Source organism: Cydia splendana, chromosome 22 (assembly GCF_910591565.1).
Source record: "Cydia splendana chromosome 22, ilCydSple1.2, whole genome shotgun sequence".
Lineage (NCBI taxonomy): Eukaryota > Metazoa > Arthropoda > Insecta > Lepidoptera > Tortricidae > Cydia > Cydia splendana.
The window spans coordinates 13,755,862-13,783,781 of NC_085981.1; the positions used below are offsets into that span (position 1 = coordinate 13,755,862).

The window sequence follows — 27,920 nt, forward strand, 5'->3', positions numbered from 1 at the left end:
CCCAAGAAGACGGTCGACAAATATTTTTTTACAAAGATTTTTCTTACTTACACGTCTTTTATAAAATGTATAAGTAGTTAATTATCAACAATATGTCGCTGTACAAAAGAAATGTCAACGTATTTTTGAGTCAGCCTGTAAAATGACAGATTGGTTAGACAAATAGAGCAATCAATAAATAGGTAACTGTCATTTTAGTATGTGGGATATAAAATCAATGTTTAGACGGTATACATACATCTAGGAAAAAGTCAAAAGGGATATTTGGTAGGTACCTATCTACACTACACACTAAGTCTTAAAACTGACAAATAAAAATGTAATGCTATTCTTAAGAATCACACAAATTTGCATTAACACATTAGCACTATCCAAGAAGTCTTATTTACCTTTAAACAAAAAAAATATTCCGAAATATTTTAAGTATGTCTAAAGTTTATCGGTTTAGGTCTAGGTGCTTGAATTTTATAATTTAATTCAAAGGGGCGTATTCAGAAACTTTGAATATTATAAAAAAAAATCAACATGTCATGTTGCGCCAGCACTTCAGTATTACAAGCGCGATCAATTGATATTGAAATTAAATTCTTATCAGAGGGTAACATGCCTGACATCACCCATTCGTTACGTTACGACCAGAGTTTTTGAAGTTTTTTTGGTGGGTGGATATTAGATTTAGGGAGGCGGGCGATGTCACGGCATTTTACCTGTTTGTGACGAACAGGCCCCTCGGAGGCTCGGGTCAAATAGGATCTCTTTGCGCAACATAGCGTGCAATCAGTGACCGCCCATTATCTACCTGTTTGATTAATTCACGTTATCGCAACATTCCGACTATTCCAACACCGATACCGACAACAGACGAATCCGGCGCTTTCACTTTACCCAATATAAAAAACCTCCACATACTTCACAACTGTTATATTTATTCAACAATAAATTGCACTTAAATAAATTATATTAACTACACATTTAGGTAATCAAGTCAAAATCCAATCAATGCACCGCATCATATAAAAATAAGTGCAACAAAATGTTGCACCGGCACTTTACAGGAATTATACTAGAGGCTATGTATGTACATGCAACCTTATCATGACCATGGCAATTTGTGGGGGCGAGCTGGCAACGTCGCGCGGCGATGACACCATTATGCGCTCACAGCTTTTTCACGAGGTCGAATTTGTCCTTTAAATCCATTGGCACTTTTTTAGGGTCGAACTTTTTTTTGTTGGCGAGGTGGGCGCGCATCTCCGCGGCTGTCATGTGCAGGTTCAGGGGCACGGGTGCGCTGTCCGCCGGGGTGGGGGAGGGGGTCGTGGCCGCGGGGGCGGTCGGGGGCGCGTCCAGGTCTGGAAGCGAGTCCCCTGGAGCCGGCGCGGCCACGAGGAGCACGGCGTCGTCGGGGCGCTCCTTAATGCGCTGGACGACCTGCTTGTGGCTCTCGCCGGCGATGCTGTTTCCATTAACTTCAAGGATCCTGTCGCCGCGCTTCAGGCCCGCCGTCTCCGCCGGCGATCCTTCGTCGACCTTGCCGATGTACTGGCCGGGTTTTCCTTTTTCTGCGTGCAGGTTGAATCCGTAGCCGTCGAAGTCGGGGACTTTCCGCACGTGGCAGAGCCGGGGCTCCGGCTGTGCCGAGCCGTTGGCGGCCATGTTCGCGTGCAGGCTGGCGCGCGCGCTGGGGGCGACTGGCGGGCGCGGGGCTCCGGCGCGCGGGCCGCGGGCCGCGCGGGCGCGGCTCAGTCCAGTCCCCGCGTCGTCGCACGCAGCCCGCGAGTGTATATTTGACAGTGACAGTGATTCGTGGCAAGCCTTTTGGAAACTACATCTTACCAACCATGTAAGTGGCTTACCTATGTGTTTTTCTGGCTTCGATCTCTAGTTTGTTCGAAGCGGAGAAGTGGCCGGTTGCCTGCATACCTGAGATGCGGGGGTCGTTGCCCCGGGTCGCAGGTAGTGTAATGAATGGAACGTTACACTTCGCACGGCTGTAGGATGCGACCTGCACACCTGACCCCCGGGTGTCAACATGTCTAATAAGAGTAATAAGAAAACCTAGGTACATAATGCAGAAGTGTCCTTTATTATATTGTGATAAGGTTTGCATGGCCAGGTAACAGGTTAACTGTGAATACGTGAGGTGTGACGATAAGAATCCAACACAAATGAGACTATAAGCCAACTTTAAACAAGCCATCACCTGAAACAAACCAGCAGTACATGTGTGATCTTCATTCTTTATTGTTACGGTTCGCTAACTCGAGACACAGAACATGATGTTTTCAGGCAAGAGATACCAAAAATAACTCCTCATTGCACAGTGTATGTCTACTCTACTCTACCCGACCAATAGAATATTTGGAATGAAAACAACAGTTGAGTCAGTGGTTACATTCCACAGTACCACAGTACATCGGGAGCCCGGAAGCCTTGTTCCATCCACGGTGATAGATCATAGCCCTTATTGCTACGAGATTAAGGTTTACGAACGGTCAATGTTGTCAGTTCATCAGCATGCGCGGCGCGGCGCGGGCGCACGCCTCCCCCCCACTTCCACATGGGAAAACATTACCTGTGCTGTGAACTGTGGTTAGCAACTTATAAAAAATGTGTGATCTGCTAGAAATAATTGGGCAAAGAATCTTAAAGAAGTAACTGGATATTAGGCTGGCCTTAATAATCATTGGCCCTCACTTTGAAATATACCAGCATCAAATTAATATTATGGGACGCACAATTTAGCGCAGTAACTATAGATAGTAACTAGTCTGTAAGCTGCATAAGGCGTGTGTTGCAGGTACCTACTAAATACACATGACATACCATTTTGATATGTTATAGATACATATACATACCATCCACATCCACACATATCTGTCAATCAATAGAGGTCAGCAACTCAGCAAGGTGGACCGGAAGCTTACGACTTGCGGTTGACAGTTATCCACTGTTGACTTACCGTTTGTCTGCTTAGCTGTTTTACATCCCAGATACAAAAAGGTCAGTTTTCTGACCAATATGTTACCCTATTTTCTGGTTCTGGTGCAGAGGGTTTGAGCAGGGTAAGTCAGAAAGATGTCTGTTAACAATGCAACATAGGAGAGGCAAGATCTAGGGCACCTGATACAAGAGATACGACACGACGGCTACAGCGGGCGAGGTGTTCAAAATTACCTTGACACGCTCTTATTCTCTTAACAATAAAGTCTCGTCAAGATCATTTTGAACCCCTCGCCCGCTTAGCAACTATTGCAGTGCTGCTGATTGTACTTACGGGCAAAACGTGAAGCCAACACGTCCGAGAAGTGCAAAAACTTCTGTCACAAGTCAAGAGACTGGAGAAGAAAGATTATTCCACCGATAAGAGCAGAGTACTGATGACGATGACAACATCAAATGTTGAAAAGCCACCAGTCAATCAATTACTTAGCGTGACCAGTCTTGGTCACTACCAATACCGGAAGATGACAGGAAGCTTACGAGTAGCGGTCGACAGTTAGCTTGTGGCTCACAATTGCTAATGTAAGTTAGTGAGGAACCCGCTAATTCAAGAAGTAAGGCAATAGAAAATACTTGAGTTGCTGGCCAATTTTACAACTGTCCACCCCTTTGTCCCCCGGAATAAATATAACAAAAAGTCCCACCTGCTATAAGACTTGTTATTTAGTCGGCGTTCGATCACAACAACAATGTCGGTGCGCTCATCGCCATATTGTTTATACCGTATGTGTAATATGAAAAACATGGGGCCGATTTTTGAATTTCGATCGTTTGATTTCGTCACTCGCATATCGGTGGAAAGCGGTGAAATGCTATTGTTTTTAATACGAGCGATAGAAATTGGGAATCTAGTGGTATTGACTACTCGTTTTTTTTTTTCGTTATTCTATTAGTAGAATCTAAATCCCTAGTAGTGGAGATATTATTGAACAAAATATACAAAATCGAGCGTTCGAAATTCTGGGGTCAACTGGAAAGACCCAGTCCAGGCCAAGTTCCAGTCGTTACCTCTTGGGAAAAATGATATCTTACTTTGTCCTAATTGCTTTGTTTACCAGCTTACCTATCATTCAGGCCAAGCATAATCGCAGTTTCTAAATATCAAGGCACTTCTTCCTCTTACTCTATACATGAAAGGTTCATATAACTATAGCTTCACACACATACACATACGTAAGCAAAATAATTGGAAGAATTTCTCTTATGTTACACATAACTTCTCTTTTCGGTGCCCACAATTGATTTTAATCTCTGTGATTCAGAAATTATGTTAGTCATTAACAACTATATAGACAATTAGACAGTAATCAGAGTCCATAGACATCTGAATTTATTCATGATCATGAACCATAGACATTCAAAAGAAATGGGATGATGACTATTCAATTAAAATGCTTAAAAAACCCCTACCTACATGTCAACAAAGTCCATTTCATGCCCAAAAATGCCTTACATCATTTTGGAAAAGAGCTGATAGTTTTCAAACTGCTGGCTCGATTTTTATGAAACGTAGCTAAGAACCACCGCACGAAAACTCGCTTTCACATAAAAAAAACCGCATCGAAATCGGCCCATCGGAGAGCTACGATGCCACAGACAGACATTAGACGTCAAACATAACACCCCTCCTTTGCGTCGGGGCCTCGGGGGTTACAAATCTGTTGCTGTTCGGAAGGAACCGTTGTTATTGCCACACATTTCATTAGCACACACATACATACATGCATGGATGCATCAGATGCAATCATAACTCCGATAAGAATGCAGCGATGCGTGGTGGGGGGAGGGTTGCGCAAGAGTGACGTCAAGCACGACAGTAGACAGACTAGTTTCGTAATCGGGATGTATTTAGAATAAAATAATTTAACAAACTTGTAATATTCGAATCACTAATCATTAATAAAGTTGCGATTTTTAAAGTCCGAATAGGTGTCGCTCCTGCGCCCACGCAGGCTTTGATCCTTTAACCCAGCGGTCGGCAACCTTTTAGCAGCCAAGGGCCACATAGTAGTTAACGAAGTTGACGCGGGCCGCACTTTGTTAATATTTATGACTTTATTAGACATTGTCCTTTGTCAATATTACATACAAAATAGCCAGGGAGGCTTGCGGGCCGCAAGTGAGAGGTTCGCGGGCCGCCGGTTGCCGACCGCTGCTTTAACCCTTTGCTTGTAAAAACTACTTATTCAATAGAAACCTCGTAAGACCCGAAACGTATAACAAATTAATTCATGAGCCGTGAAATTAATTAGAAGGTTCGTGAATTAATAATATCTTGGAAAGTACAGAATACCATAAATATAGCAAGTGTAAGAGCGTTCACATTGTTCGATCCGATAACGGATGTCGGATGACAGCGAGCTGAAAGTTGACACTTTCCGGCCTTAATAAACGGTATTCTGATTTCTGATTTTAAAATCTGTTAAGGTTTTGATATTGATATTACGAGCGCGAGCGTTGATTTTAGGTGTATTTTTTTTTTACAAATCAAACAATCTGAATGCAGCTCTTTAACTTTCTTTGCCGGTGCAGATGCAGATGCGTACCTACAGAACCAAATACCAAATGCATGGAAGTTGAATTGCCTTCAGGTAGCGATGAATCAACGCACGTGGGTTTCTAAGGAGCATTGTTATTAGTTATTGCAATTTTAATGAGCTTATGTAGGTAATTAATTATAGGCAATCATAAAACCTTCTACTTACGAGTCAATACTAGTTACGTACAGATAATAATATGTTTGTGATCTGTCTAGCAGACACATCTGTTAGTGGTACAACCGTTAGCCACAAATGTGTATGTGGACAGATATTTTGTAAACCCACCACAGAAGGCCTTATATTGGCTAATATCCATCATAAATCGACCGGTTGCATTGCAAGCCAGACAGTTCGGACGCATACATCTGTGTAAGTATATCCCTTAAGAAGAGACGCTTTCCTCATAGATTTTCGTACATTGACCTTGCTGTTCCGCTCATGATGCCTGTTGTCAATGTCACTGTGCGAGCTTGACAGCAATATGAGTATCCGTGTGCATTAGAGATAGCAGCATGCGGGTCAATGTACGAAAATCTATATGTGGAAAGTGTCTCTTCTTTTAGCAATTAGTCCAGAATCACAAATGACTAGCGACCACGACTCGTGGTTGTGACGGAACGGAAACATTCTGCCAACGCTAACGAAAGCTAATTATATTAATATTAATTCGTAATGATGGAATCGGCATTTGTAATTGATTAATCACTCTGTCAAACCGGAATCGGATACCGGGCGGTGCTGCTCTGCTATTTACATTTTTAACTACATAGTTATGAAGTTTTCTTTTGGCAAGAAGCTACGTAATATTATAAATGCGAAAGTTACTCTGTCTGTCTGTCTGCTACCTCTTCAAGCTTTAACCGCTGAACCGATTTAGATGAAATTTGGTATGGATATAGTTTTTTTATCAATCATCATCTTCATTCCATTCCGCGCAGAAGAAGTTGCAAATAACTTTAAAGTTTATCTAAGACGCAATGTATTAGGTATTGCGATTTTTGTTATACCTATGTTTAGTGCGCGACAAGCAAGGCAACCTCCTATATCACAATGATATTTAGTGTAGTAAATAAAGGTAGCGGACCCCGCAGTAATTCCTCAGCCAGAAAAAACTTTACAGTATGATAAAGTATCAATAAATAAAAAGTATTGTATACATTTTCAAAGAATAATAATAATAGAATTAAAGTAAATACCTAAAGTCTTAAATCGTTAATATGTTTTTACAGAAAAATGCTCCGTTTAAACTTTCTTCACCAGACATATTCATGTATGTAATGTATTGCAACAATATATGAAATATCAAAAAAACCGGGCAAGTGCGAGTCGGACTCGCGCACGAAGGGTTCCGTACCATAATGCAAAAAAAAAAACAAAAAAAAAGCAAAAAAAAAACGGTCACCCATCCAAATACTGACCACTCCCGACGTTGCTTAACTTTGGTCAAAAATCACGTTTGTTGTATGGGAGCCCCATTTAAATCTTTATTTTATTCTGTTTTTAGTATTTGTTGTTATAGCGGCAACAGAAATACATCATCTGTGAAAATTTCAACTGTCTAGCTATCACGGTTCGTGAGATACAGCCTGGTGACAGACGGACGGACGGACGGACGGACGGACGGACAGCGAAGTCTTAGTAATAGGGTCCCGTTTTACCCTTTGGGTACGGAACCCTAAAAAATATCCCAGCAGAAATACCAGTATTAATAAAATAAATTTTTTTGGCGTGTCTTGGACCGGAAAATTGCTCAGGCTATTTTTTTCACTGGAATGCCATTTTATTGCCGTTTTATACCTAGAAAATGAAAATCTAAAAATTTTCCATTCTCAGTTTTTAATAGTTCTACAATACATACATTTCGGAACACATTTTTTTTTGGATTTCTTTACCCACTGCGCCAAAATATATTCTAGGATCATATAAGAAGAAAAAAATGACAGAGCAATTTTGCAATGAAAATGAGCGTCAAAAAAAGGAATTATCATAAAAAAATATTCTCATGTTTGACAAAACCTTTAGATTTTTTTCTAGTATCACATACAGATACAAATAACTTATTTTGTAAAATAATTTTGGACTGAGGAATTACTCGGTTCAATATATAATCAGATTTGTGTTTTTACCTAACTTAGGAGTGTTTTTTTTTGGATATTTATATGTTAGTCTCGGCTTATACTATACAATAACCAAGCTAAATTTCATCGACTGAGAAATTAATGCATGGGTCTCCATACAACAACTTGCTTCATTTACTACACTAATTAGCGTACTTACTTATATATTGAATGCAATATTTATTTTGCATGTAAAATAGGAAATCTAAAGGATTTATAATTTTTAAAAGTTGTCAAACAAAGTTTTATCGATTGAGAAATACAGTAAGTACAATCATCATCATCATCCTGCCCTATTCCCAACTTCACAGTAGGACAATCTGTCCCGTGTTGTCAGTGGTGGGATATTTTGCGTCTTCAGGTCTCTTTTGACAGTGGACCACCAAGAGGCCGGAGGTCTGCCCCTTGTACTTAGCTTGGCTGATGAATACAGTACAATATAATGTAAAAAAAAAATGCCGTGTTATAGGCCACACCCGTACGGTTACCATCAGTTTGTCACTGACATAAACGCCGTCGAGAACGTAATTTACTTTCTATACATCCCGTTTGCACTAATATGCGAGTGCGAGCGAGATGTATAGAAAGTAAATTACGTTCTCGACGGCGTTTATGTCAGTGACAAACTGTACGGTTACCATCAGTTTGTCACTGACATAAACGCCGTCGAGAACGTGATTTACTTTCTATACATCCCGTTTGCACTAATATGCGAGTGCGAGCGAGATGTATAGAAAGTAAATTACGTTCTCGACGGCGTTTATGTCAGTGACAAACTGATGGTAACCGTACTGATGGTAACCGTACCGGTATAGGTATGTGTATCTCGGTAACCCCTATCTATACTTACATATGTATAGTGTGTACCTCTGACGTGTATTGTACCAGAATCATACACGTACCGGACTTGCCGATAACATTCCGAAGCAGATAATCGACGCACACGAATCTCTGATAACAGCCCTCCTTATCAGTCCATACTGTATATTATGATTATGACACTTGTATACACTCCTTGATTAAATACTCGAAAATAGATCTTTTACTATAGTATGTTTCAAATAGTATGGATACGGTGACAGGTGTCATCTCCATACAATTTGTTACATTAAAGTTAAAACGCAAAATCACGCAAAATTGTATTAAAAATTAAGATGGCATCTGTGACCGTACCCAAGCTAATCAAGCAATCTGAAAAATATTATGAACACTTTAATAGGTACATATATCTTGAAAAACATTAATTAAACTTTACTATTACTTTATTACTTATCAATGATATAGATGTCAGTAAATCTAGCTAAACTCTAAATCATAATTAGATTCCAAAAAATGTTGCCACTGCAATAATTTGTTTGTAGAATAGTAAATTCCTTTTTATAAATAAATACGCTAAGATAATTTATTTATTGGTAATTTTACGCCTACGATTTAAAAAAGTACTTTTATTTACATACTTATTTTTACATAAATACAAGACGCGCTAGTAAAAAGTGGCAACAATGTCTTACATTTTTTTGAATCTAATTATGATTTAGATTTAGAGTATATATCTGTATGTAAATATATTTTATTATACTTGTTAAATTTTCATGAAACAGTCGACCCTAATTAATAATGACTTCACAGGTTTTATGACATCATTAGTAATCACACATTAAATAGATATGTTGATTAAATACCAGTAGTTAAGTAAATATAAGTACTTTGCCCATCACGTACTCGTAAAAGGCTATTTTAACCTAACCTAAACCTACTTTTCTGTAAGCAGTTCCTTTCTGTGTGGGGTACGTAGCAGTTCTAACCTAACCTAAACCTACTTTTCTGTAAGCAGTTCCTTTCTGTGTGGGGTAGCAGTTCTAACCTAACCTAAACCTACTTTTCTGTAAGCAGTTCCTTTTGTATGGGATAGCAGTTCTAACCTAACATAAATCTACTTTTCTGTAAGCAGTTCCTTTCTGTGTGGGGTAGCAGTTCTAACCTAACCTAAACCTACTTTTCTGTAAGCAGTTCCTTTCTGTATGGGATAGCAGTTCTAACCTAACCTAAACCTACTTTTCTGTAAGCAGTTCCTTTCTGTGTGGGATAGCAGTTCTAACCTAACCTAAACCTACTTTTCTGTAAGCAGTTCCTTTCTGTGTGGGGTAGCAGTTCTAACCTAACCTAAACCTACTTTTCTGTAAGCAGTTCCTTTCTGTGTGGGGTAGCAGTTCTAACCTAACCTAAACCTACTTTTCTGTAAGCAGTTCCTTTCTGTGTGGGATAGCAGTTCTAACCTAACCTAAACCTACTTTTCTGTAAGCAGTTCCTTTCTGTGTGGGATAGCAGTCCTAACCGAACCTAAACCTACTTTTCTGTAAGCAGTTCCTTTCTGTGTGGGATAGCAGTTCTAACCTAACCTAAACCTACTTTTCTGTAAGCAGTTCCTTTCTGTGTGGGATAGCAGTTCTAACCTAACCTAAACCTACTTTTCTGTAAGCAGTTCCTTTCTGTGTGGGATAGCAGTTCTAACCTAACCTAAACCTACTTTTCTGTAAGCAGTTACTTTCTGTGTGGGATAGCAGTTCTAACCTAACCTAAACCTACTTTTCTGTAAGCAGTTCCTTTCTGTATGGGATAGCAGTTCTAGCCTAACCTAAATCTACTTTTCAGTAAGCAGTTCCTTTCTGTGTGGGATAGCAGTTCTAACCTAACCTAAACCTACTTTTCTGTAAGCAGTTCCTTTCTGTGTGGGATAGCAGTTCTAACCTAACCTAAACCTACTTTTCTGTAAGCAGTTCCTTTCTGTGTGGGATAGCAGTTCTAACCTAACCTAAACCTACTTTTCTGTAAGCAGTTCCTTTCTGTGTGGGATAGCAGTTCTAACCTAACCTAAACCTACTTTTCTGTAAGCAGTTCCTTTCTGTGTGGGATAGCAGTTCTAACCTAACCTAAACCTACTTTTCTGTAAGCAGTTCCTTTCTGTGTGGGATAGCAGTTCTAACCTAACCTAAACCTACTTTCCTGTAAGCAGTTCCTTTCTGTGTGGGATAGCAGTTCTAACCTAACCTAAACCTACTTTTCTGTAAGCAGTTCCTTTCTGTGTGGGATAGCAGTTCTAACCTAACCTAAACCTACTTTTCTGTAAGCAGTTCCTTTCTGTGTGGGATAGCAGTTCTAACCTAACCTAAACCTACTTTTCTGTAAGCAGTTCCTTTCTGTGTGGGATAGCAGTTCTAACCTAACCTAAACCTACTTTTCTGTAAGCAGTTCCTTTCTGTGTGGGATAGCAGTTCTAACCTAACCTAAACCTACTTTTCTGTAAGCAGTTCCTTTCTGTGTGGGATAGCAGTTCTAACCTAACCTAAACCTACTTTTCTGTAAGCAGTTCCTTTCTGTGTGGGATAGCAGTTCTAACCTAACCTAAACCTACTTTCCTGTAAGCAGTTCCTTTCTGTGTGGGATAGCAGTTCTAACCTAACCTAAACCTACTTTTCTGTAAGCAGTTCCTTTCTGTGTGGGATAGCAGTTCTAACCTAACCTAAACCTACTTTTCTAAAAACAGTTCTTTTAGTAGGTATACCTATAGATGAATTTAATTGTTTTCTACAGTCGTGGTGGCCGAATGAACTATGAGACCCGACATCTTTTCGATCAAGTACTTTATACTTTGTTAAAGGGACTACAGAGGGCCTAGCCAAGGTGACATTCGTACATCGACAAACGCCAAACGTAAATAAAAAGCGTATCGGGGTGATAGATGCTACGAAAACTCGAGTGACTATTTCCATACATTACTAAAGTTTCGATCGGAGTTTCCTATCAATAATTGTCATCTTAGCTAGGCCTCTTCGAACGTGAACATATCCATAACCTATGATTACAATCAGAATTAGCCTCTTTACTAGGTTGGAGTCCCTCGGGAAAGCTCTTAATATAGACATCAACGCGTCCCAACTCCGATTTCTAATGAAATAACTAACTGATCATTAAAATGCTAATTAATGACGAACTTGTGTGTGTTTGTGTGTATGTGTGTGTGAAGGCGGGCGACATTCCATTACAAACAACTACAAAACCAGTTTAGAAACGTCCCTGATTATTTGTAGTTATTAGGGATTTGGAGGTGATGTTATATTGGGCATAGTTTTGTGGCGAGGTCGTCTGCGCCTGCGATGCATATAACTATATATGTAAATATAAGAATGTGTACATAGTATTTGCGTCAGTGAATATGTGTTCTATGGAATCTGCGTAAAGGTATATAAAATACGTATTTTATTTTACTGCTAGCAAAACCGGGCCTTCTTTGGTGCAGGTACCTTACCGTTGCTGAGAGCCTACCCGAATACTGAAGTTCGTAAATTGCGAACATCTTTCTCTTTTACTCCAATTAGGGCGTAATTAGATGAGAGAGAAAGATGCCCGCAATATGCAAACTTCGGTGTTCGCGGTAGGCCCTCCTGGAGCATTGGACTCTTGCTAAGCAATGACAATACCCGGCCTTATCAGTGGAATGCACAGCATTCGCAATGTGTCACCACACTAAGTACATTCAAAATTAAATCTTATCTCAATATAATAAGGTCGGATATCATTCGATGTCCCCCTCACAGCCAGTCCATGCAAAACTGAACCTTTGCATCTATATAATAGGGTTTGTTATAGGTACAGTTTATTACGTTTATCTATATGTTGCTCATATATAGTAAACTTTGATTATGAGCACATTGTGTGCTCGCCGTAAACCTTGGATTTATAGTTTTATGTTTTATTTGATTTGGTTACAAACTTACGAAGTTTACACCTGATCATGATAACAGGAAACATTTAGGGTATTTACACCTGCTTAAGAGTTACTCAAAAATATTTTTCAGAACTCAACAATATTTTGAAGAATACGTAAAGGTTATACAACTTATACAACAGAGGTGCGCGTTGGTGTTGCAACACGACACGGTGTTATTGAAATCTGTTAACACCCGGCTTATCTGCCAGTTGGACATTGCATGGGCAACCCGGAGGCCGCTCCCGCACGGCTAGAATAGATAGCACTTCAACCAAATCATATGTCTATGAACACCGGGCATCGTTTTTAAATATTAGTGCTCTGTGAGCTGTAGACCTAGACCAGACCTCGCGATAAGCTTAAAAAATGTAAATAAATACTAACTTCATTGAGTCATTCTCAGGTCTTAAGTGGCATAGACCCTAAGTCCTTTATGACAATATCCGCCATATCTAACTACCGAACCAACTTTTTCCAAAAAAAACGATAATAAAAAAAATATATCTTAGTAGTTAGCTACCGAACCTGCTTTCAAAATTTCATGGGAATATATTGAGTAATGCGACCTGTACGGTTACCATCAGTTTGTCACTGACATAAACGCCGTCGAGAACGTAATTTACTTTCTATACATCCCGTTTGCACTAATATGCGAGTGCGAGCGAGATGTATAGAAAGTAAATTACGTTCTCGACGGCGTTTATGTCAGTGACAAACTGATGGTAACCGTACTGTAAAGACGAGTATCCGGACATACGAAAGCGTTTTTGCCTAAGCTGAAACGAATACCTTCGCTAACGCTCGGTCAATTAATATGGATGTGTTTCCCACGCAGCGCAGAACCCGGTGCGCGTGCGTGGAATCACCGCGAGAAAATGCACATCGAATTGCTTTTTGTCTTAAAAAGTGGCACCTAATGGATTCTACGTATGTGACAATGCGTTTTACCTGGAGAAACTATTCGCGCTATAATACTTATCGGTTTCTAACACATGATACGCTATTGTTAACTGTTTTTATATCAAGTTCAATTGCCCCAATTCATAAAAAAAAAAACAATATGGCGGACGAATGTTTGAAATGTCACCGTATTTAAAAATTATTTCGCTAAAAATTCAGTTGTTTCTGTGCAAAAAATATTATGTGTAACTCCAGCGTGCGGCTGTTGTGAATTATAGACCTCGTTTCCAATATTTCACTTACCCCCCTCATTGCATAATGTATTATTTTACTTTAATGAATTTACGCTAGTTTTTATTTATAAGCGCCATTTAGACTGTTCAAGAAATATACATTGCTACAGAGTAGGTACAGATGAATTCAGTCGATTGACCAATCCCAAGTTTGTATGTAACGATAAAATCGCATGCAAGTTCTTAAACCGTCTAAATTTAGATAAAGATAAGTTGCCTGAAAATAAAGATTTTTCATTTTATTCAATTTAACACCCTTACTTAGGAATGAGGAAAAGTGTAAAAACTCACTGTCTAGGGAGAGACTCGAACTTGCGACTCCAGGATACCAGCCCGCCGCTCTACCAACTAAGCTAACGAGACTTACCCGTTGACAGCGAAACAGATCGTAACATATGATTTTCTTTCTTTTCAGATTAAGCCTGCATTGGGTAGCGAAAAGTCGGAGTAGTTCCTGTGATGTCCCGCTCATAAGCGGCAATAGTGAGCGAGAGGGATGGCGTCGCGCGCGGGCACGCGCGGGTCGCGGGGCGAGGCACAGCGCGCGCTCGACGAGTTTGATGAGCTTGCAGGTGTGTTTCGGCCTTTAATAAAAACTATTATAGCTTTGTGAGCTGTAGACCTCGCCATGTATGACTCCGCCATTTTGAAATAAAATTAAAAAACTGAATCGACAAAAAAAAAACTATTTAAGTACCTTTTCATCGAACCTGCTCACAAAATTTCACGAGAATCGGTTGAGAATTGCGACCAGTAGAGAATTGCGAACATCCGGACATGCGAAAGCATTTTTGCCCGAGTTAAAACGAAGACCTTTGCTAACGCTCGGCTAACAAGTGCCTTTGCGAAACAGTATGACGTTTATGGTCTTCATCAGCAGATCTACTGCATCTTGTTCTTCTAAGATATACATATTCACGAGCTACGACAAAAAAAGAACAGATGCAGATGCAGATGTCGCTAGTGACGTTGTCACAGTTGCAATGACTAAATTCGCATTGATTGATGGATGGTCAGCTGGCGGAATTGGTAACGCATCGGACCGGCAATCCAAGGATGTGGGTTCGAGTCCCACGTTGGCCAGAGTTGATCATTGTTGATTTTTCCATTGTGATTGACATCTGGGCCATTCCATCTGATTTCAACAAATGGGGTGCGCGGTGTGATTTTTAATTCGAATAAAACAAATTGAGAACTATCCTATTGGTGTATAATACAGATCTGTATTTACAATTTATAGAAAAAAGAACAGTTTTCATTACTGTAAGTTCTTCATCAGCAGTCCATTCTGAAAATGCCCAAATCACTAATAAATTTATTACTAAACGATGTCACCACATTTTCCAGGGCTACGGGGTGCGGGAGGGGCCTCCCAGGGGGGCGGGGGGGCCTACACCCTGGAACACCTGGCCACCTTCACCGTCACGAGGGAGACGGGGATAGTGTACCCTGCCGACGGAATGAGACGGCTGCTGCAGCTTGAAAAGACTAACGGTATGTAAAAAAATCCATACATTGATAGGCCTACTAGTCACGGCAGACGGTTGGTATATAAGTTGCGAGGTAATTTTCTAGCAGATGGCAGCTTGGTATCCTATGATGCAATAAATTACTGCATCGGCTCGTCTTTGCAATAATGTTTACACGTTATTATTGTACACAAGTATAAGTCAAGAGAGAATTACTCTTATCTTGTTTAAATGCAATTTATAACGTTTTCCGAGAAATGATTCACCATAATGTAACACTATCTTAAAGTGTACCGGCTTGTCTTGAAACGATTCCTTTTGTACCTAATCATGTCTAGTTAATGCGTGGATAATATGCTGATAATAACAATTGATATGAATAGAACAAATACATTAGTCAGCATAGGCACATGTAATGTGTTCAACTACAAGGTGGAGCATAATATAAGACTACAATATTATTAAGCACAGGAAGCCAATTGTGATTTAAGTAACTATTTGTGAAGTCGTATCAGAATAAGATAAAATCCGTAACAATTTTTTTCGTCAGAATCAGCCTCCGGACCTACTAATTTAATTATGCAAGCTCGACCTGCAGTCATGTCAATTAAAAATCCCAACAAAAATATTTCACGTGAAATTGGCGGCCAAGACTCACTAGCTTTTACTATAAAAAAGTTATCAGATCTCAGCAAAAGGCACTGACTTTACTTGTTAGTAAGTTACTATGGCTGTTTCATGTTTATAATTTTCCAGGTGAAGTAATCCTTTATAAGAGGAATTTACCTATTTTAAATTATTATATTGCGGTAGGCTATTTTAAATTATTATATTATAACACTTAAATGAGATTGTGATATTATTTTCATATATAGGTGGCCAAAAAATAAGTGCATTCGCGTTGCCACCCTGTATAAAAACACAATTGGAGCACAATTATGCGCCGCAGTGGGGAGCAAAGTTGGTTTTACGGTTTCGGATTTCCGGTACTAATTGTGTGTTTGCTGTTTTACAGGAATATGGAGCCAAAAGATGCAACTATGTTTAGAAGGGCAGTGGGTGCTTGTCATGGACTACGAAACAGGGGTGAGTGACCACGCCACATGCATATAATAATGCCTAGGTACTATATTATATATGTAACCGAAGGCTTATATGATGTATGGAGGTTATTACGCTTAATTAATTTATTATTATTTTGACGACCGGTCTGGCCCAGTGAGTAGCGACCCTGCCTGTGAAGCCTATGGTCCTGGGTTCCAATCCCGGTAAGGGCATTTATTTGTGTGATGGATATTTGTTCCTGAGTCATGGATGTTTTCTATGTATTTATTAGTCAAGTTTGGGGCTAGGTCGATTAGAACCCCTCGTGACGTACGCGAAGTCTCATTTTCTATTTAATTTAGAAGGCGGGACGTTTTGGAAACTCAAAATCCCATACAAAATGAGACCACGCAAACGCATAGGTTAGGTCACGCTATCGAATGAAATTTAAGGCCTGTGCACACCGGCTTGCGTGTGAGTGACGCGCACGTGCGCTAAAATGTTGGAGCCGCACACGTCACGCATGCGGTGTACAGTGCCGTCTCTCATAAGAATCTGTATACTACAACGCTGCAAGCGCACGCAAACGTCACGCACACGCAGCTTACCTAAAATATTTGTTTATTAATTATATTTATAATTAAATATGATTGTGTTGTTGCAGTCCGTGATGGAGCGCTTCCCCGCGGCGTGGGTGCACTCCCCCACCGCGTTCACCTCCCCCGAGCCCGCGGAGCTCTACAACAACGTGCTGGCGTTCGTGGTCGGCCCCCCCGCCACCCCCTCCCCGGCCAACTCCCCCGCACCGGGGGAGGCGCCGAGGAAGGAACTACATATCTTCCAGTGTCATGACGTTGGGGCACAAGCGTTGGTTGAAGAGCTGAATGCGCTCAAGTAAGTGGCAGCCATCTTGGATTTAAATTTAGGGGTGTTTAACATCTACATTTTTCTTTACGAAGATGAGCTGTAAGTCTTACGGTTAAAAATATATAGATCTAAAAAGGTGACACTTTTCGTGCGCACTTAACGCTAAAGTCACAAAAAGAGCAAAGGGCACCAGCTGCCCAGCTCAGAGAATCCATATAAAAAAAAAACAGTGTTCCCACCCCGTACGTGGCTTTTTCCGTTGGTTATTAATTATTATTTGATTTTCTACCCTGGATAGTTAGACAGCTAATTAGCAAATTGTATTCAAGGGTCAAGGGAGCAAAATGCAATATTCCTTCAAGGGAGGCACCTTCCAGTGTAGAATTTTGAGAGTTGTTTCAAGTGGCTCTCTGAGATAAAATACTCTGCATTTCAAGGTGAAATATATTTATCTACACTGCACTGGCTGTTTATTTATCTGAAGATATCCAACAAAACACAAGTATTTACGGTCAAAAAGCCCAGTCAGAGATTAACCTAATCTGATAAGATAGTGAGAGATGAGAAGGGCTGAGTGACTTTAGTGAGATGTACAACCAGCAACCAGTGCGTACGCGCCGCGCGAAATACCGGTACGGGATTTAACCACATTATCCATTATTATACTTCATATATCTCCAGGGACTCAATGGGGTCTATAGTGTTCGTGTTCACCAGGTTGGCCCGTGAGGACACCCCAAGCCGAATGTCGAAAGCTGGGAGTTGTTTAGTCTGAAGAGTGACGTATACGTATCATTGGCCTAGGTGTCTCCAGGGACTCGATGGGGTCTATCGTGCTCATGCTCACCAGGTCCCTTCACAACGCTGACAATAGTCGCCTGATATTGGCAATTTACCGCCCATTGCTGGACCAGCAAGTGAACATTAAAGCTATATACCTGCCATCGTTATTATCGATCCAGAAACGTATTGGTGAAATCGACAATCGAAAAGTGACGACGCGACAACTGACTTGACTGACCGACATCACCGGGATATGGATATGGATTAGAAATTTGTAAATGAAGTGGCGAGACGAAATGTCCTTTCCTTTTGTGGTTTTTGGAGCATATTTAGAGTAAAGGATGACTCATGCTAGTCCTGGCCGGGTCCGGGCCGGAGTTTCCAGTGCTTCGTTTCCTATGGAAAAGCAACAGATCAGCCATCATAGAAAATTACATGTATGACGCCTCGGCCCGGGCCCGGCCCGGTCTAGCGTGAGTCATTCTTAAAGTATCAGGGCCTTGTTTGCCATGTACGTTGGGCTACGCCCGAATCTTTTAGTATGAGGGCGCCAAAGGCGCCCGGCTTTGGAACGCGTACATCGTGCCTCGTACGTCGGGCTACGCCGACTCTTTTAGTATGAGGGCGCCGTAGGCGCCCGGCTTTGGAACGCGTACTTCGTGCTTCGTACGTCGGGCTACACCCGACTCTTTTAGTATGAGGGCGCCGAAAGCGCACGGCTTTGGAACGCGTACATCGTGCTTCGTACGTCGGGCTACGCCCGACTCTTTTAGTATGAGATGAGGGCGCCGAAGGCGCCCGGCTTTGGAACGCGTACATCGTGCTTCGTACGTCGGGCTACGCTCGACTCTTTTAGTATGAGGGCGCCGGAGGCGCCCGGCTTTGGAACGCGTACAGCAAGCCTCGTACGTCGGGCTACGCCCGACTCGTTTAGTATGAGGGCGCCGAAGGCGCCCGGCTTTGGAACGCGTACATCAGGCCTCGTACGTCGGGCTACGCCCGACTCTTTTAGTATGAGGGTGCCGAAGGCGCCCGGCTTTGGACCGCGTACAGCGCGCCACGTACATCGGGCTACGCCTGACCCTTTTAGTGTCGCCTTTTGGACCGAGTCCGGTGCGTCACATAGGTACGTTTCAGTATGCTTTGCCTGACCACTGCGAATTTTAACGAGGTGAATATACTAAGATTACTAAGCAACTTTTACCACGGGACCAAACCCGATCTCGTAAAAAAATTTGCTGATCTGGACTTCTATACCTATTCACGTTATAAAATATTGCAGATCATTAAAAAACACCATGTATATAGCGGCCAAACAAATTTCTTTTGAAAAATCCATCTTGTATCGCCCTAGTCGCGTAACACGCGGATAGATAGAATCCAGAGCGATTGTGGATTCGTAGTTCGAATTACCTACCAGATAAATTAATGTTTTATCGGGTGCATGCAAGCAAAGCCGGGTGCAAAAGCTAACAATATGTATATATTTGAAATGTGCTAATTGAGCTCTTTCAAATGATATACAACACGTCATCATTACTTATTTTTATTTTTTTGGTTCGTGACTTTATGACCTCTAGAGGGCGCCGTGTTAATTTTTTTGAGACGTCATATAGCCTATAACCAGCGGACGATGAAGACGATTCGAATGACACGTTTGTCAAATTTCAATGAGTACTTTAGAAGTTATGAGGGAACAGATGAACATACATACATACATACATACCCACAAACATACCGGTCAAAATCATAACCCTCCTTTTGCGTTGCCGTAGTCGGGTAAATAGCTTAGGTACGGTGAAAGCTGTCATCTCAATACATTTTGCGTTTTAAGATTATAAAAATTGTATGGAGATGAAAGCTGCCGCCTTACTCAAGCTATGTGAAAGGTACTGTAACTGAATACCTCTTCGACTATTAATAACTCTTTGTTAATTAGTGAGCGTTGTTTCAGGGGCGGCGGAGGGGGTGCGGGGGATGCAGGCCGGGAGAGGGACTTCGTGATTGAAAGAGAGAGGGAGAGGGACGACATCGAGCGGCCTCGTAGGCAGGTGAGAAGAAGTAGGGTATATATCCACGGTAGCAGTGGCGGCGCGTCTATAAAAGCCGATTCCTACCGGCTTGCCTGTTTTTGGACGTTTGAGCAGAGTTGTAAACGAAATATGTAAGCCAAATTAGCCCCGGCTTGCCTATGGATATGTTTGACGCGCCGCCACTGCACGGTAGGGTTGCCAATCGTACTATATTATATAGTATTGTGCTATATTTTGGCTCTCTGTACTATATACTTTTGGAAAAATATATAGTACGCTAAAATACTATATTTCCGATTAAACGTATATTACACTCATGTTTAGTATTTTATCTAAACGTACTATATTTTTTTGAAATGTACTATATTTTTGATGCCTTATTCTGGAAAATACTATATTCCACCAAAAAAAAGTTGGCAACCCTAATCCACGGGGGTCTGTACTTGCCGCAAAACGATCTGGCCGCGTAGCTAACACGCCAGTCACTAACGCTTCGTAGCGATCGAAACGCAACTGTCACTGTCGCACTAATATGGAAGAGTGATAGAGAGACACAAAGCGTTTCGTTTTCGAAGCGATAGCGATTGTCAGCTTGGCTAGGCCGGCTAGCCAGTTAGGTCGTAAGTCATCGGAATACCATACCTTTATTTAACCTTTCAATCGAAAGTATCTTTAAATCCCTGAAGTCTAACACTTGTCTTTCTCAAAGCAGGTGTTTTGATTTAGGTTTAATGTCGTGTTCAATCCTTTAAGGAACGGTCACGCTAGAACGGTCCGGGTCCGAGCCGAGGCTACCGACACAGTTTTCTACAGAAGAATCACGTGATCACCTGTTCACCGATTACCCGTCATAGAAAACGAAATGTCGTTAGTAACCTCGGCACGGATCTGGCGACCTAGCCAAGATGACAACCGCTTGCGCTTCGCCATCGAATCGCTTTGTGTCTCTATCACTCTTCCATATTAGTGTGTCAGTGACAGATTCGTTTCGTTCGCTACGGAGCGTCAGCCATTGGCATGTTGTCTACGAAACCTGCACGGTTCTAGCATGAGTCTTCCTTTAGTCCTACAATGCAAAATACAAAACCACGAAAATAATTCTGAACGTGATTTAGGTCCCATGCCACCACTTCAAAGGCTACCGTGTTGCAGAGATTTTATCACAAATATCAAAGCGGTAGCGATCTCGATAATAATGCAAATTAGCATAGTTAGATGCGGCGATAATTTTAATTGTTTCATATTTCTACGGTTTCTCGAAACAATCGATACAATCGGTCCCGATAAGCTATCGAGGTTTTAATCTTTGAGATAGTAAAGGCTCAGTTGACGCCGCAAACAGCGCAGGGTCGCACTGGGCAACGACTAAAGCCCATCTTGTATGTAAAGTGTTTGTCGCGTATATAGAGAATGTTTTTGTAAACGGTGCCTGTGTGGAGCGAGGGTTTTACTGTTGTCAATATGGCGCGGATGTACCATACATTGACGCGTCAGCAATGGGAGGCGGTGATGGTGGTAAGTGTGTTAAAAACATTGGGACTATAGCTAGGCACTACCCTTTTACGAGTTTCACTCAATATTATTTACTAACTAAATCTAAAATGTATTGGCGTCTTTTTGGATCTGGCTAAAGCCTTTGATACCGTGTCGATACCGATCTTGCTCCGCAAACTACAAAATCTAGGGATACACGGTATCCCGCTGTCGTGGTTCGAAAGTTACTTGACAGGGAGAAGGCAACTTGTCAGAGTAGGTTCCTTTACTAGTTCGACAGAAAATATTAAATTCGGTGTTCCGCAAGGAAGTATTCTTGGTCCCACCCTTTTTACGGTTTACATGAATGAAGTTCTAAATTTAACAATTCCTAAGTCTGAAATTCTCTGTTACGCAGACGATACCGTTATACTTTTTAATGACACATGCTGGAAGAACACAATCGCTACTACAGAAAAGGGTATGAAAATTGCATCTGACTGGTTCCGTTCCAACCTTCTAACCCTGAACTGCAAAAAAACTAAATTCCTTTGTTTCTATAAAACCGCCCTATCTAAACCACTCCTTCCTCCTATTATAAAAATCCATTCATGCACAGACTACCCTACTTCTAACTCATGTAACTGCGATTCCATTCAGAATACTGATGTTATAAAATATCTTGGTCTTTTAGTTGATGAAAAACTGAACTTTAAAAACCACATACATAAACTCTCTGCCAGAATAAGAAAGTCCATTTATATTTTCAAAAAGCTACGTAACTCTGCCGATTATTCTATACTTAAAATGGTTTACACCGCGCTCTGTCAGTCTGTAATTAGCTATTGCATCACAGTTTGGGGAAGTGCAGCAAAGACTTTTATGCTAGAAATTGAAAGGGCTCAACGTTCTGTTTTAAAAGTGATACTTAAAAAGCCCTTTCGATTTCCAACCATTGATCTCTATGCTCAAGCAAACGTCTTAACCGTACGTCAATTATTTTTAATGAAAATTTCTTTACACACTCACAAATTCTCAAAATTATTACATTGCTATAGTTCTTTAATTAAAAAACGTGTCTTTAACTTACCGATTCCAGAAGTACGTTCCGTTTTTGGTAAACGTTTTGGTGAACGAATCCGAGTAACCACTTACAACGCCATGCTTAAACACTGCAACCTTAAAGACTGCACCATCGTCGAAGCAAAGAAACTCCTATTTATTTTTTTACAATCACTTAACTATGCCGAGACAGAAGATATTTTAGTTAAAATAATTTAGGTTTATTTTTCATGTTTTGCCATAGAAATGTATATCTTTTTCTTACTTATAAGTATGTTATAAGTTCTCATTTTAAGTCTGTTATATTATATCAAAAACATACCTAAGATATTACCGGACTTGATTGTGTAACTAAGATCTCTTATTTAAACTGTAACTGGTTCCCCGCGATACAGGCGTAGCCTAGTGCGGAGACCCCTGCCATACTCTGTTATGTGTTCTTTTGATAATAAATTTATTCTTATTCTTAATTTATTCTTATTCTTATTCTTAACTTAAAACCTCTCTTATTCGAGACCACGAAGAAACCGTTTTGAAACCATCGGAGGTAATTTTCAAACTTATTTATTTATACGTGACTAAAGGACAACTAATGCACAGTAGGACAGTCCGGGTCCGAGCTGAAGCGTCCGTCACTTCGTTTTCTTTAGAAAACATCACGTGATCACCGATCACTAATCAAAACGTAGGACCTCTCGGCCCGGACACGGACCGATCTAGCGTGACTCATCCTTTAGTCTCGTTTTAGTGAACAACAATATACCTACGACTACTACTTACATGTTAGCTTTTCTCCCGGTTGCCTCCTCAGCTCTGGAGTCCGAGGTCTTTCCCACATTATCCTCCCCTTTGCACATTTGGCATCGTCTTTTGTGAGGCTCGGCTCCATGGAGTTTTGCAGCTCGCTGTACATGTTGATGTATTAATAAACATTTGAAGTTCCTGCGCTATTTTAAAATTGAATTCAACTTCCAAGGCCCCATTTAAACAGCATGTTTGAGGACCGATCATAAAACAGTGCTTATATATTTTTTTAAGAAAACATTGTTGATTATTGCAGCAAATGTCAGCCCAGCTCGGGCGCGAGCGCGAGCGCGACGACGCCTCGTCCACCGGCTCGGAGCGCCTCTACGAGCAGGACATCGCCATCCTCAACCGCTGCTTCGACGACATCGAGAAGTTCATCGCTCGCCTCCAGCACGCCGCCGCCGCCGGCAGAGAACTAGAGAGAAGGAGAAGAGCTCGAGGAAAGAGACAGGCCGGCGCTGGCGATGGGATGCTAGCGTTACGCACGCGGCCGCCACATGAGAGAGATTTTGTTGATGTGCTGCAAAAATTCAAGCTATCTTTCAATCTATTAGCGCGTCTCCGTGCACACATCCACGACCCGAACGCACCTGAACTAGTTCACTTTCTGTTTACACCGTTGGCGTTGATAGTGGACGCGGCGCAAGACGCAGAAGGCGGGGCGGCGGGACCATTACCGGCACGGGTAGTGCAGCCATTGTTGACGAGAGATGCGCTGAATCTGCTGGCGAACTGTGTGACCAGCAAAGAGACAGAGTTGTGGCATTCGCTGGGAGATGCTTGGCTCATACCCAGGTACAACACAACAGTTATTACCTAATGTATGGAAGTAGTTTAGCGAAAAGAATCCATCCTCAAAAAAATGACATTACCGGTTAAAAATACGGGTTTTTGTGGATTCGATTTTTACTCCTAAATTGCACTCAATATGTAATCCTATATAAGTAGGTACCTAATATGAAACTTAGGTCACTTGAAACATGCTCGTACCTATAGCTAGGTACTTAATTTACATGTATAGGTGATGTGGGTACATATTCAATTCCTTAAATATAATAAAGATTCAGAAGTAGCCATATGATAATATTGATAATATTTGCGTCAACCACAACAATTTTTGTGGCGCGATTATTTATAATTAAACTAATCCGTAGATAAAAATATATTAGCATTAACATAACTCTGAAACAGATAAACTTCGAAGATAAGCTCGGGATACCGGATAATCTTTATCAACATGGATTTGCTTTTAGACCCGAAATAATTGAATATAACTTATTCATTCACGATACAGTTGCTTTTTAAACGGCATTGTTGCTTTGCCACGCGCCAAAGTTGGAAGCTTGGGCTCGTCATAAAAGAAACAATAGCTTTTGTTTAAGAGATTAGGGTCTTAGGCATAAAAATCATCTGAGAACAACTACGGGATGTGACAAAGGCATCGAATTGAAACTGTCGTAATGTCATACTCACTTTTTAATACTTTTTTCGTCTTTAAAGTTTAAACTCTTCTGCATCTTCGCGGCTGTCGGTCCCCAGGCACACAGCCACACACCCTGGAAAGATACTCTATTGCCCTTTCTTTCTAAAATATGGTTGTATTCGTTGTCAGTAAGAAATGTTGTGTTTGGCAGAGAGCAATGGAAGACGAGCATCCCGCCGTACCAGCCCGTATTCATGGACGGATGGTCGCCAGACTACCAGGTTGACGACCAGCCACTGCGCAGGTACTTAAAACAAACCTACTTCATTTAGAGTTGAGATCAGTTCTCTTTACCAATACGCGTGTTATCTTCCCATCAGCTTCATCACCACTCAATGCCTGGTCATTTGTGACAATAATGCGGGACTCGCGCTAGAACGGTCCGGATCGCGACCCAACACTTCGTTTTCCATAGAAAGCACCACGTGGTCACCGATCACCTGTCATAAAAAAAGTGTCGGAAGCCACGGCCCGGACCCGGACCGTTCTAAGAGCCATCCCACACTAGCGTCTTCCGAACGTCGGCGTCTAGTCAACTCTATGGTTGCTGCTCGACGCAACGTTGGCGCGTTGGCGCAACTGCGCAGCGATGCCATTTTCCATAGCGCTGACTTGACGCCGACGCTCAAAACACGCTAGTTCGTGGTGTCTCTAACGTAAATCAACCTTGTTACAATTTATGTTGTGTTTGTGCAAATGTGCAATCATTTCCACTCATATCATCATGTGTGTGTGTATTGTGTCGTCTTACATGTATGTGTGTGTTAGATCATCCCCCCGTCGCGTGTCAGCGGCGGGCGAGCCGCCAGCGGAGCCCTACTACGAACGCGAGGAGCCTTCGCTGTATGGGGAGCAGCAGTACCCGCCCTACGACAGGTAAAGCTCATGTGGTTCCTGCCTCGCGTGCCCAAGAATTCAATAAGAAAAATTGGTTTATTTCTGTTGAGCTGTAGAAGCCGGTTCGAATACGGCCTCCACCAGTCAGTAGGGCTTGGTTTTCTTTAGTATACCTATGACATCAATTTCAGTTTATAAAAGTTTCCTTAATTAAGAACATTGGGCGGTCCCTTAATACAAAATGATGAGGACGTCGAGGATTTAGGCTCCAACTGTCTTTTGTTTTGAAACTGAACAAATCTACTCCTTTTGTAATAAGACGATAAATGTAGATATTTTTGACGTCGACTAATGTCGTCGTTACATCGTTGTCTATGGAAAGCATCATGTGATCGCCTGTCACGTCATAGAAAAGTAAGCGCCGGTAGCTCCGGCCCGGACACGGCCCGGTCTAACGTGAGTCATCCTTAAACCTACGCTGCAGCCGAGTGCTAGTGGTTATACATGTGTTCCGTGTTGCAGGTCGCCGGCGCCGCGCGCGCATGACTCGGGCTCCGCGGCGTCGTCGCCAGAACGGGAGCCGTATCGACCGGACGATGAGGGTCAGTACTTACCAAAGGTTATATTATGTTTGCGACTGATATCATTGACAATTTTCTGAATCTTTACATCCCTACCAATATTATTTATCTTACCTCGTCACGCTTTAACCGCTGCTGAATCGATTTAAATGAAGGACAGTTTGAGCTTGATTCTCACCTCTATATTTTCTACTATATACATAGGGTAAAAGCACCAGTAGTCAGCCTTATAACGAAATTTCTATGTTCAAGATCGTATAGTTTGCACACTTATGGACCAATACCTAGATATTATCAATGTTTTTTCTGTTCAAGAATTTAATAAAGTATATTTATTGTAAATAATAAAACTTAATTGAATTTTGCTTTTGGAATCATTTCATTAAATATAATAAAAGGGCCTTTTTGCCAGTAATCAGCCCCCTGTATACCAATACACAGCCTTTAGTAACCCAGTGCAGGGTGCCCAGCCATCCCATTCCAATGGCTGATTAGTAGGTTCGAGTAGAGCGAGCTTATTGTCCAGTGGTCAGCCACAGGCTGACTACTGGGTATTTATTGTATTTCAATCAAATAAAGTCATAATAACGTAAATTTTTAGATGGGCTTGATTTAACGACTAACACTTCATTTGAAAATAAAAATAAATGTTAAATCCTATGGTCAGCCTCCCCCCCCCGGCTGACTTCTGGGTTTACGACCTTTTTAAAATTACTGCTTGAAACCCAGTAGTCAGCCAGGAGAGGCTGACTATTGGATTTTGTATAAAAAAGTAGAGCCCAATAGTCAGCCGCCTAAAAAATGTTACTTCCATATGGATTTACATTTATTTTTTACGTTATACAGATAGTTTAAGTATTAATTAAGTAAAGCAGTCCACAATCTTTTAACAAATAATCACAATTCAGCTGCTAACGTCTTATCAAAACACCATGTGATACTCCAAAAAAAAATGGCGCATATCTCGTAACCCTTCATGTCAGGCGACACCACTTCTTTGAATTAGTGTTGTGGATAATGGTGGTTAATTGTTTTAAAAATTAAGGTATTTTTCAATTAATAGTTTATCAATCTATAATATAATCTATTATTGACATGAAAACTTGAAAAACTTTATTATTTACAGCCTAAAATATTGGTACATGGCTGAGCACTGGTGCCTTTACCCTAGACTGGCCTTGGATTCTTTCCTTAATTTTTTCTGTCAGCTTACTAATATACATATCAATTAGCTTTACATACAGATGACCTGGGCGAGGCGTGGGCTCGAGGCGTGGCGGCCCGCGGCGGTCGCGTCGTGCGTGTCACGTACCCGCGTACCGCCAACAACGACAAGGAACTCAGTGTCGTCAGAGGAGAATACCTAGAGGTACGTTTTAAATTATGTGTTATCGGGAACTACCTACAGAACCCCTAGTGTACATTTCATTCGATGGCGTGACAAGCGTTCTCGTTTGAAAGGATGACTCACGTTAGACCGGGCCGGAGCTCTCGGAGCTTCGTTTTCTATGGAAAGCTTCACGTGAACACCTGTCATCTGTCATAGAAAAGTAAGCTCCGGCCCAGACACGGCCCGGTCGGCCCGGTCTAACGTGAGTCATCCTTTGTCTATTTCTGTATGGGATTTTGAACAGCGCGCCAAGCAGGACGTCTTTGAAACTCAAAATCCCATACAAAATGACACTTAACGCAAACGCATACGTTACACTAGGGGGTACAGAACCGTTATTTTAGTTGTCTATTTAGTAAGGAACTGATATTAAAATCTTGCTCTAGCCAATTCGTCACAATTGTCCTCGAAAGTCTCGAAACCACTCGAAATTGAGGTGCTTGAAATTCTTAAATAAGGTTCATTCTTTC

At 41.4% G+C, this 27,920-nt stretch overlaps 2 protein-coding genes and 1 non-coding gene across 7 annotated transcripts in view; 2 read left to right on the forward strand and 1 right to left on the reverse strand.

Moving 5' to 3' along the window:
• Nucleotides 1-906: 906 nt before the first annotated feature.
• Nucleotides 907-1,706, reverse strand: LOC134801426 (Na(+)/H(+) exchange regulatory cofactor NHE-RF2). Its single transcript, XM_063773980.1, has one exon. The coding sequence runs from the start codon at nucleotides 1,654-1,656 to the stop codon at nucleotides 1,159-1,161; it is 498 nt and encodes a 165-aa protein (XP_063630050.1). The 5' UTR covers nucleotides 1,657-1,706; the 3' UTR covers nucleotides 907-1,158.
• A 51-nt stretch (nucleotides 1,707-1,757) lies between these two features.
• Nucleotides 1,758-27,920, forward strand: part of LOC134801414 (epidermal growth factor receptor kinase substrate 8-like) — a 33,432-nt gene continuing 7,269 nt past the window's right edge. For 2 of the 5 annotated variants that reach the window (XM_063773957.1, XM_063773955.1), the window contains exons 1-11: nucleotides 1,758-1,843; nucleotides 14,037-14,193; nucleotides 14,969-15,115; nucleotides 16,106-16,176; nucleotides 16,799-17,028; nucleotides 19,739-19,835; nucleotides 23,413-23,954; nucleotides 24,794-24,886; nucleotides 25,411-25,518; nucleotides 26,002-26,081; nucleotides 27,293-27,429. In XM_063773957.1, the coding sequence (XP_063630027.1) occupies nucleotides 14,118-14,193; nucleotides 14,969-15,115; nucleotides 16,106-16,176; nucleotides 16,799-17,028; nucleotides 19,739-19,835; nucleotides 23,413-23,954; nucleotides 24,794-24,886; nucleotides 25,411-25,518; nucleotides 26,002-26,081; nucleotides 27,293-27,429 (1,581 nt within the window). In that variant the 5' untranslated portion in view covers nucleotides 1,758-1,843; nucleotides 14,037-14,117. The remainder of the gene's footprint in view (nucleotides 1,844-14,036; nucleotides 14,194-14,968; nucleotides 15,116-16,105; nucleotides 16,177-16,798; nucleotides 17,029-19,738; nucleotides 19,836-23,412; nucleotides 23,955-24,793; nucleotides 24,887-25,410; nucleotides 25,519-26,001; nucleotides 26,082-27,292; nucleotides 27,430-27,920) is intronic. The other 3 variants (XM_063773956.1, XM_063773958.1, XM_063773959.1) reach the window with 3 other exon arrangements.
• Trnaa-ggc (transfer RNA alanine (anticodon GGC)) lies at nucleotides 14,633-14,704 on the forward strand. Its single transcript has one exon. It is a non-coding gene; the product is annotated as a tRNA-Ala (tRNA).

What these genes read in the sequence shown, in the direction of transcription:
- LOC134801426 (XM_063773980.1), bottom strand. Translation starts at nt 1,656, where the DNA reads ATGGCCGCCAACGGCTCGGCACAGCCGGAGCCCCGGCTCTGCCACGTG.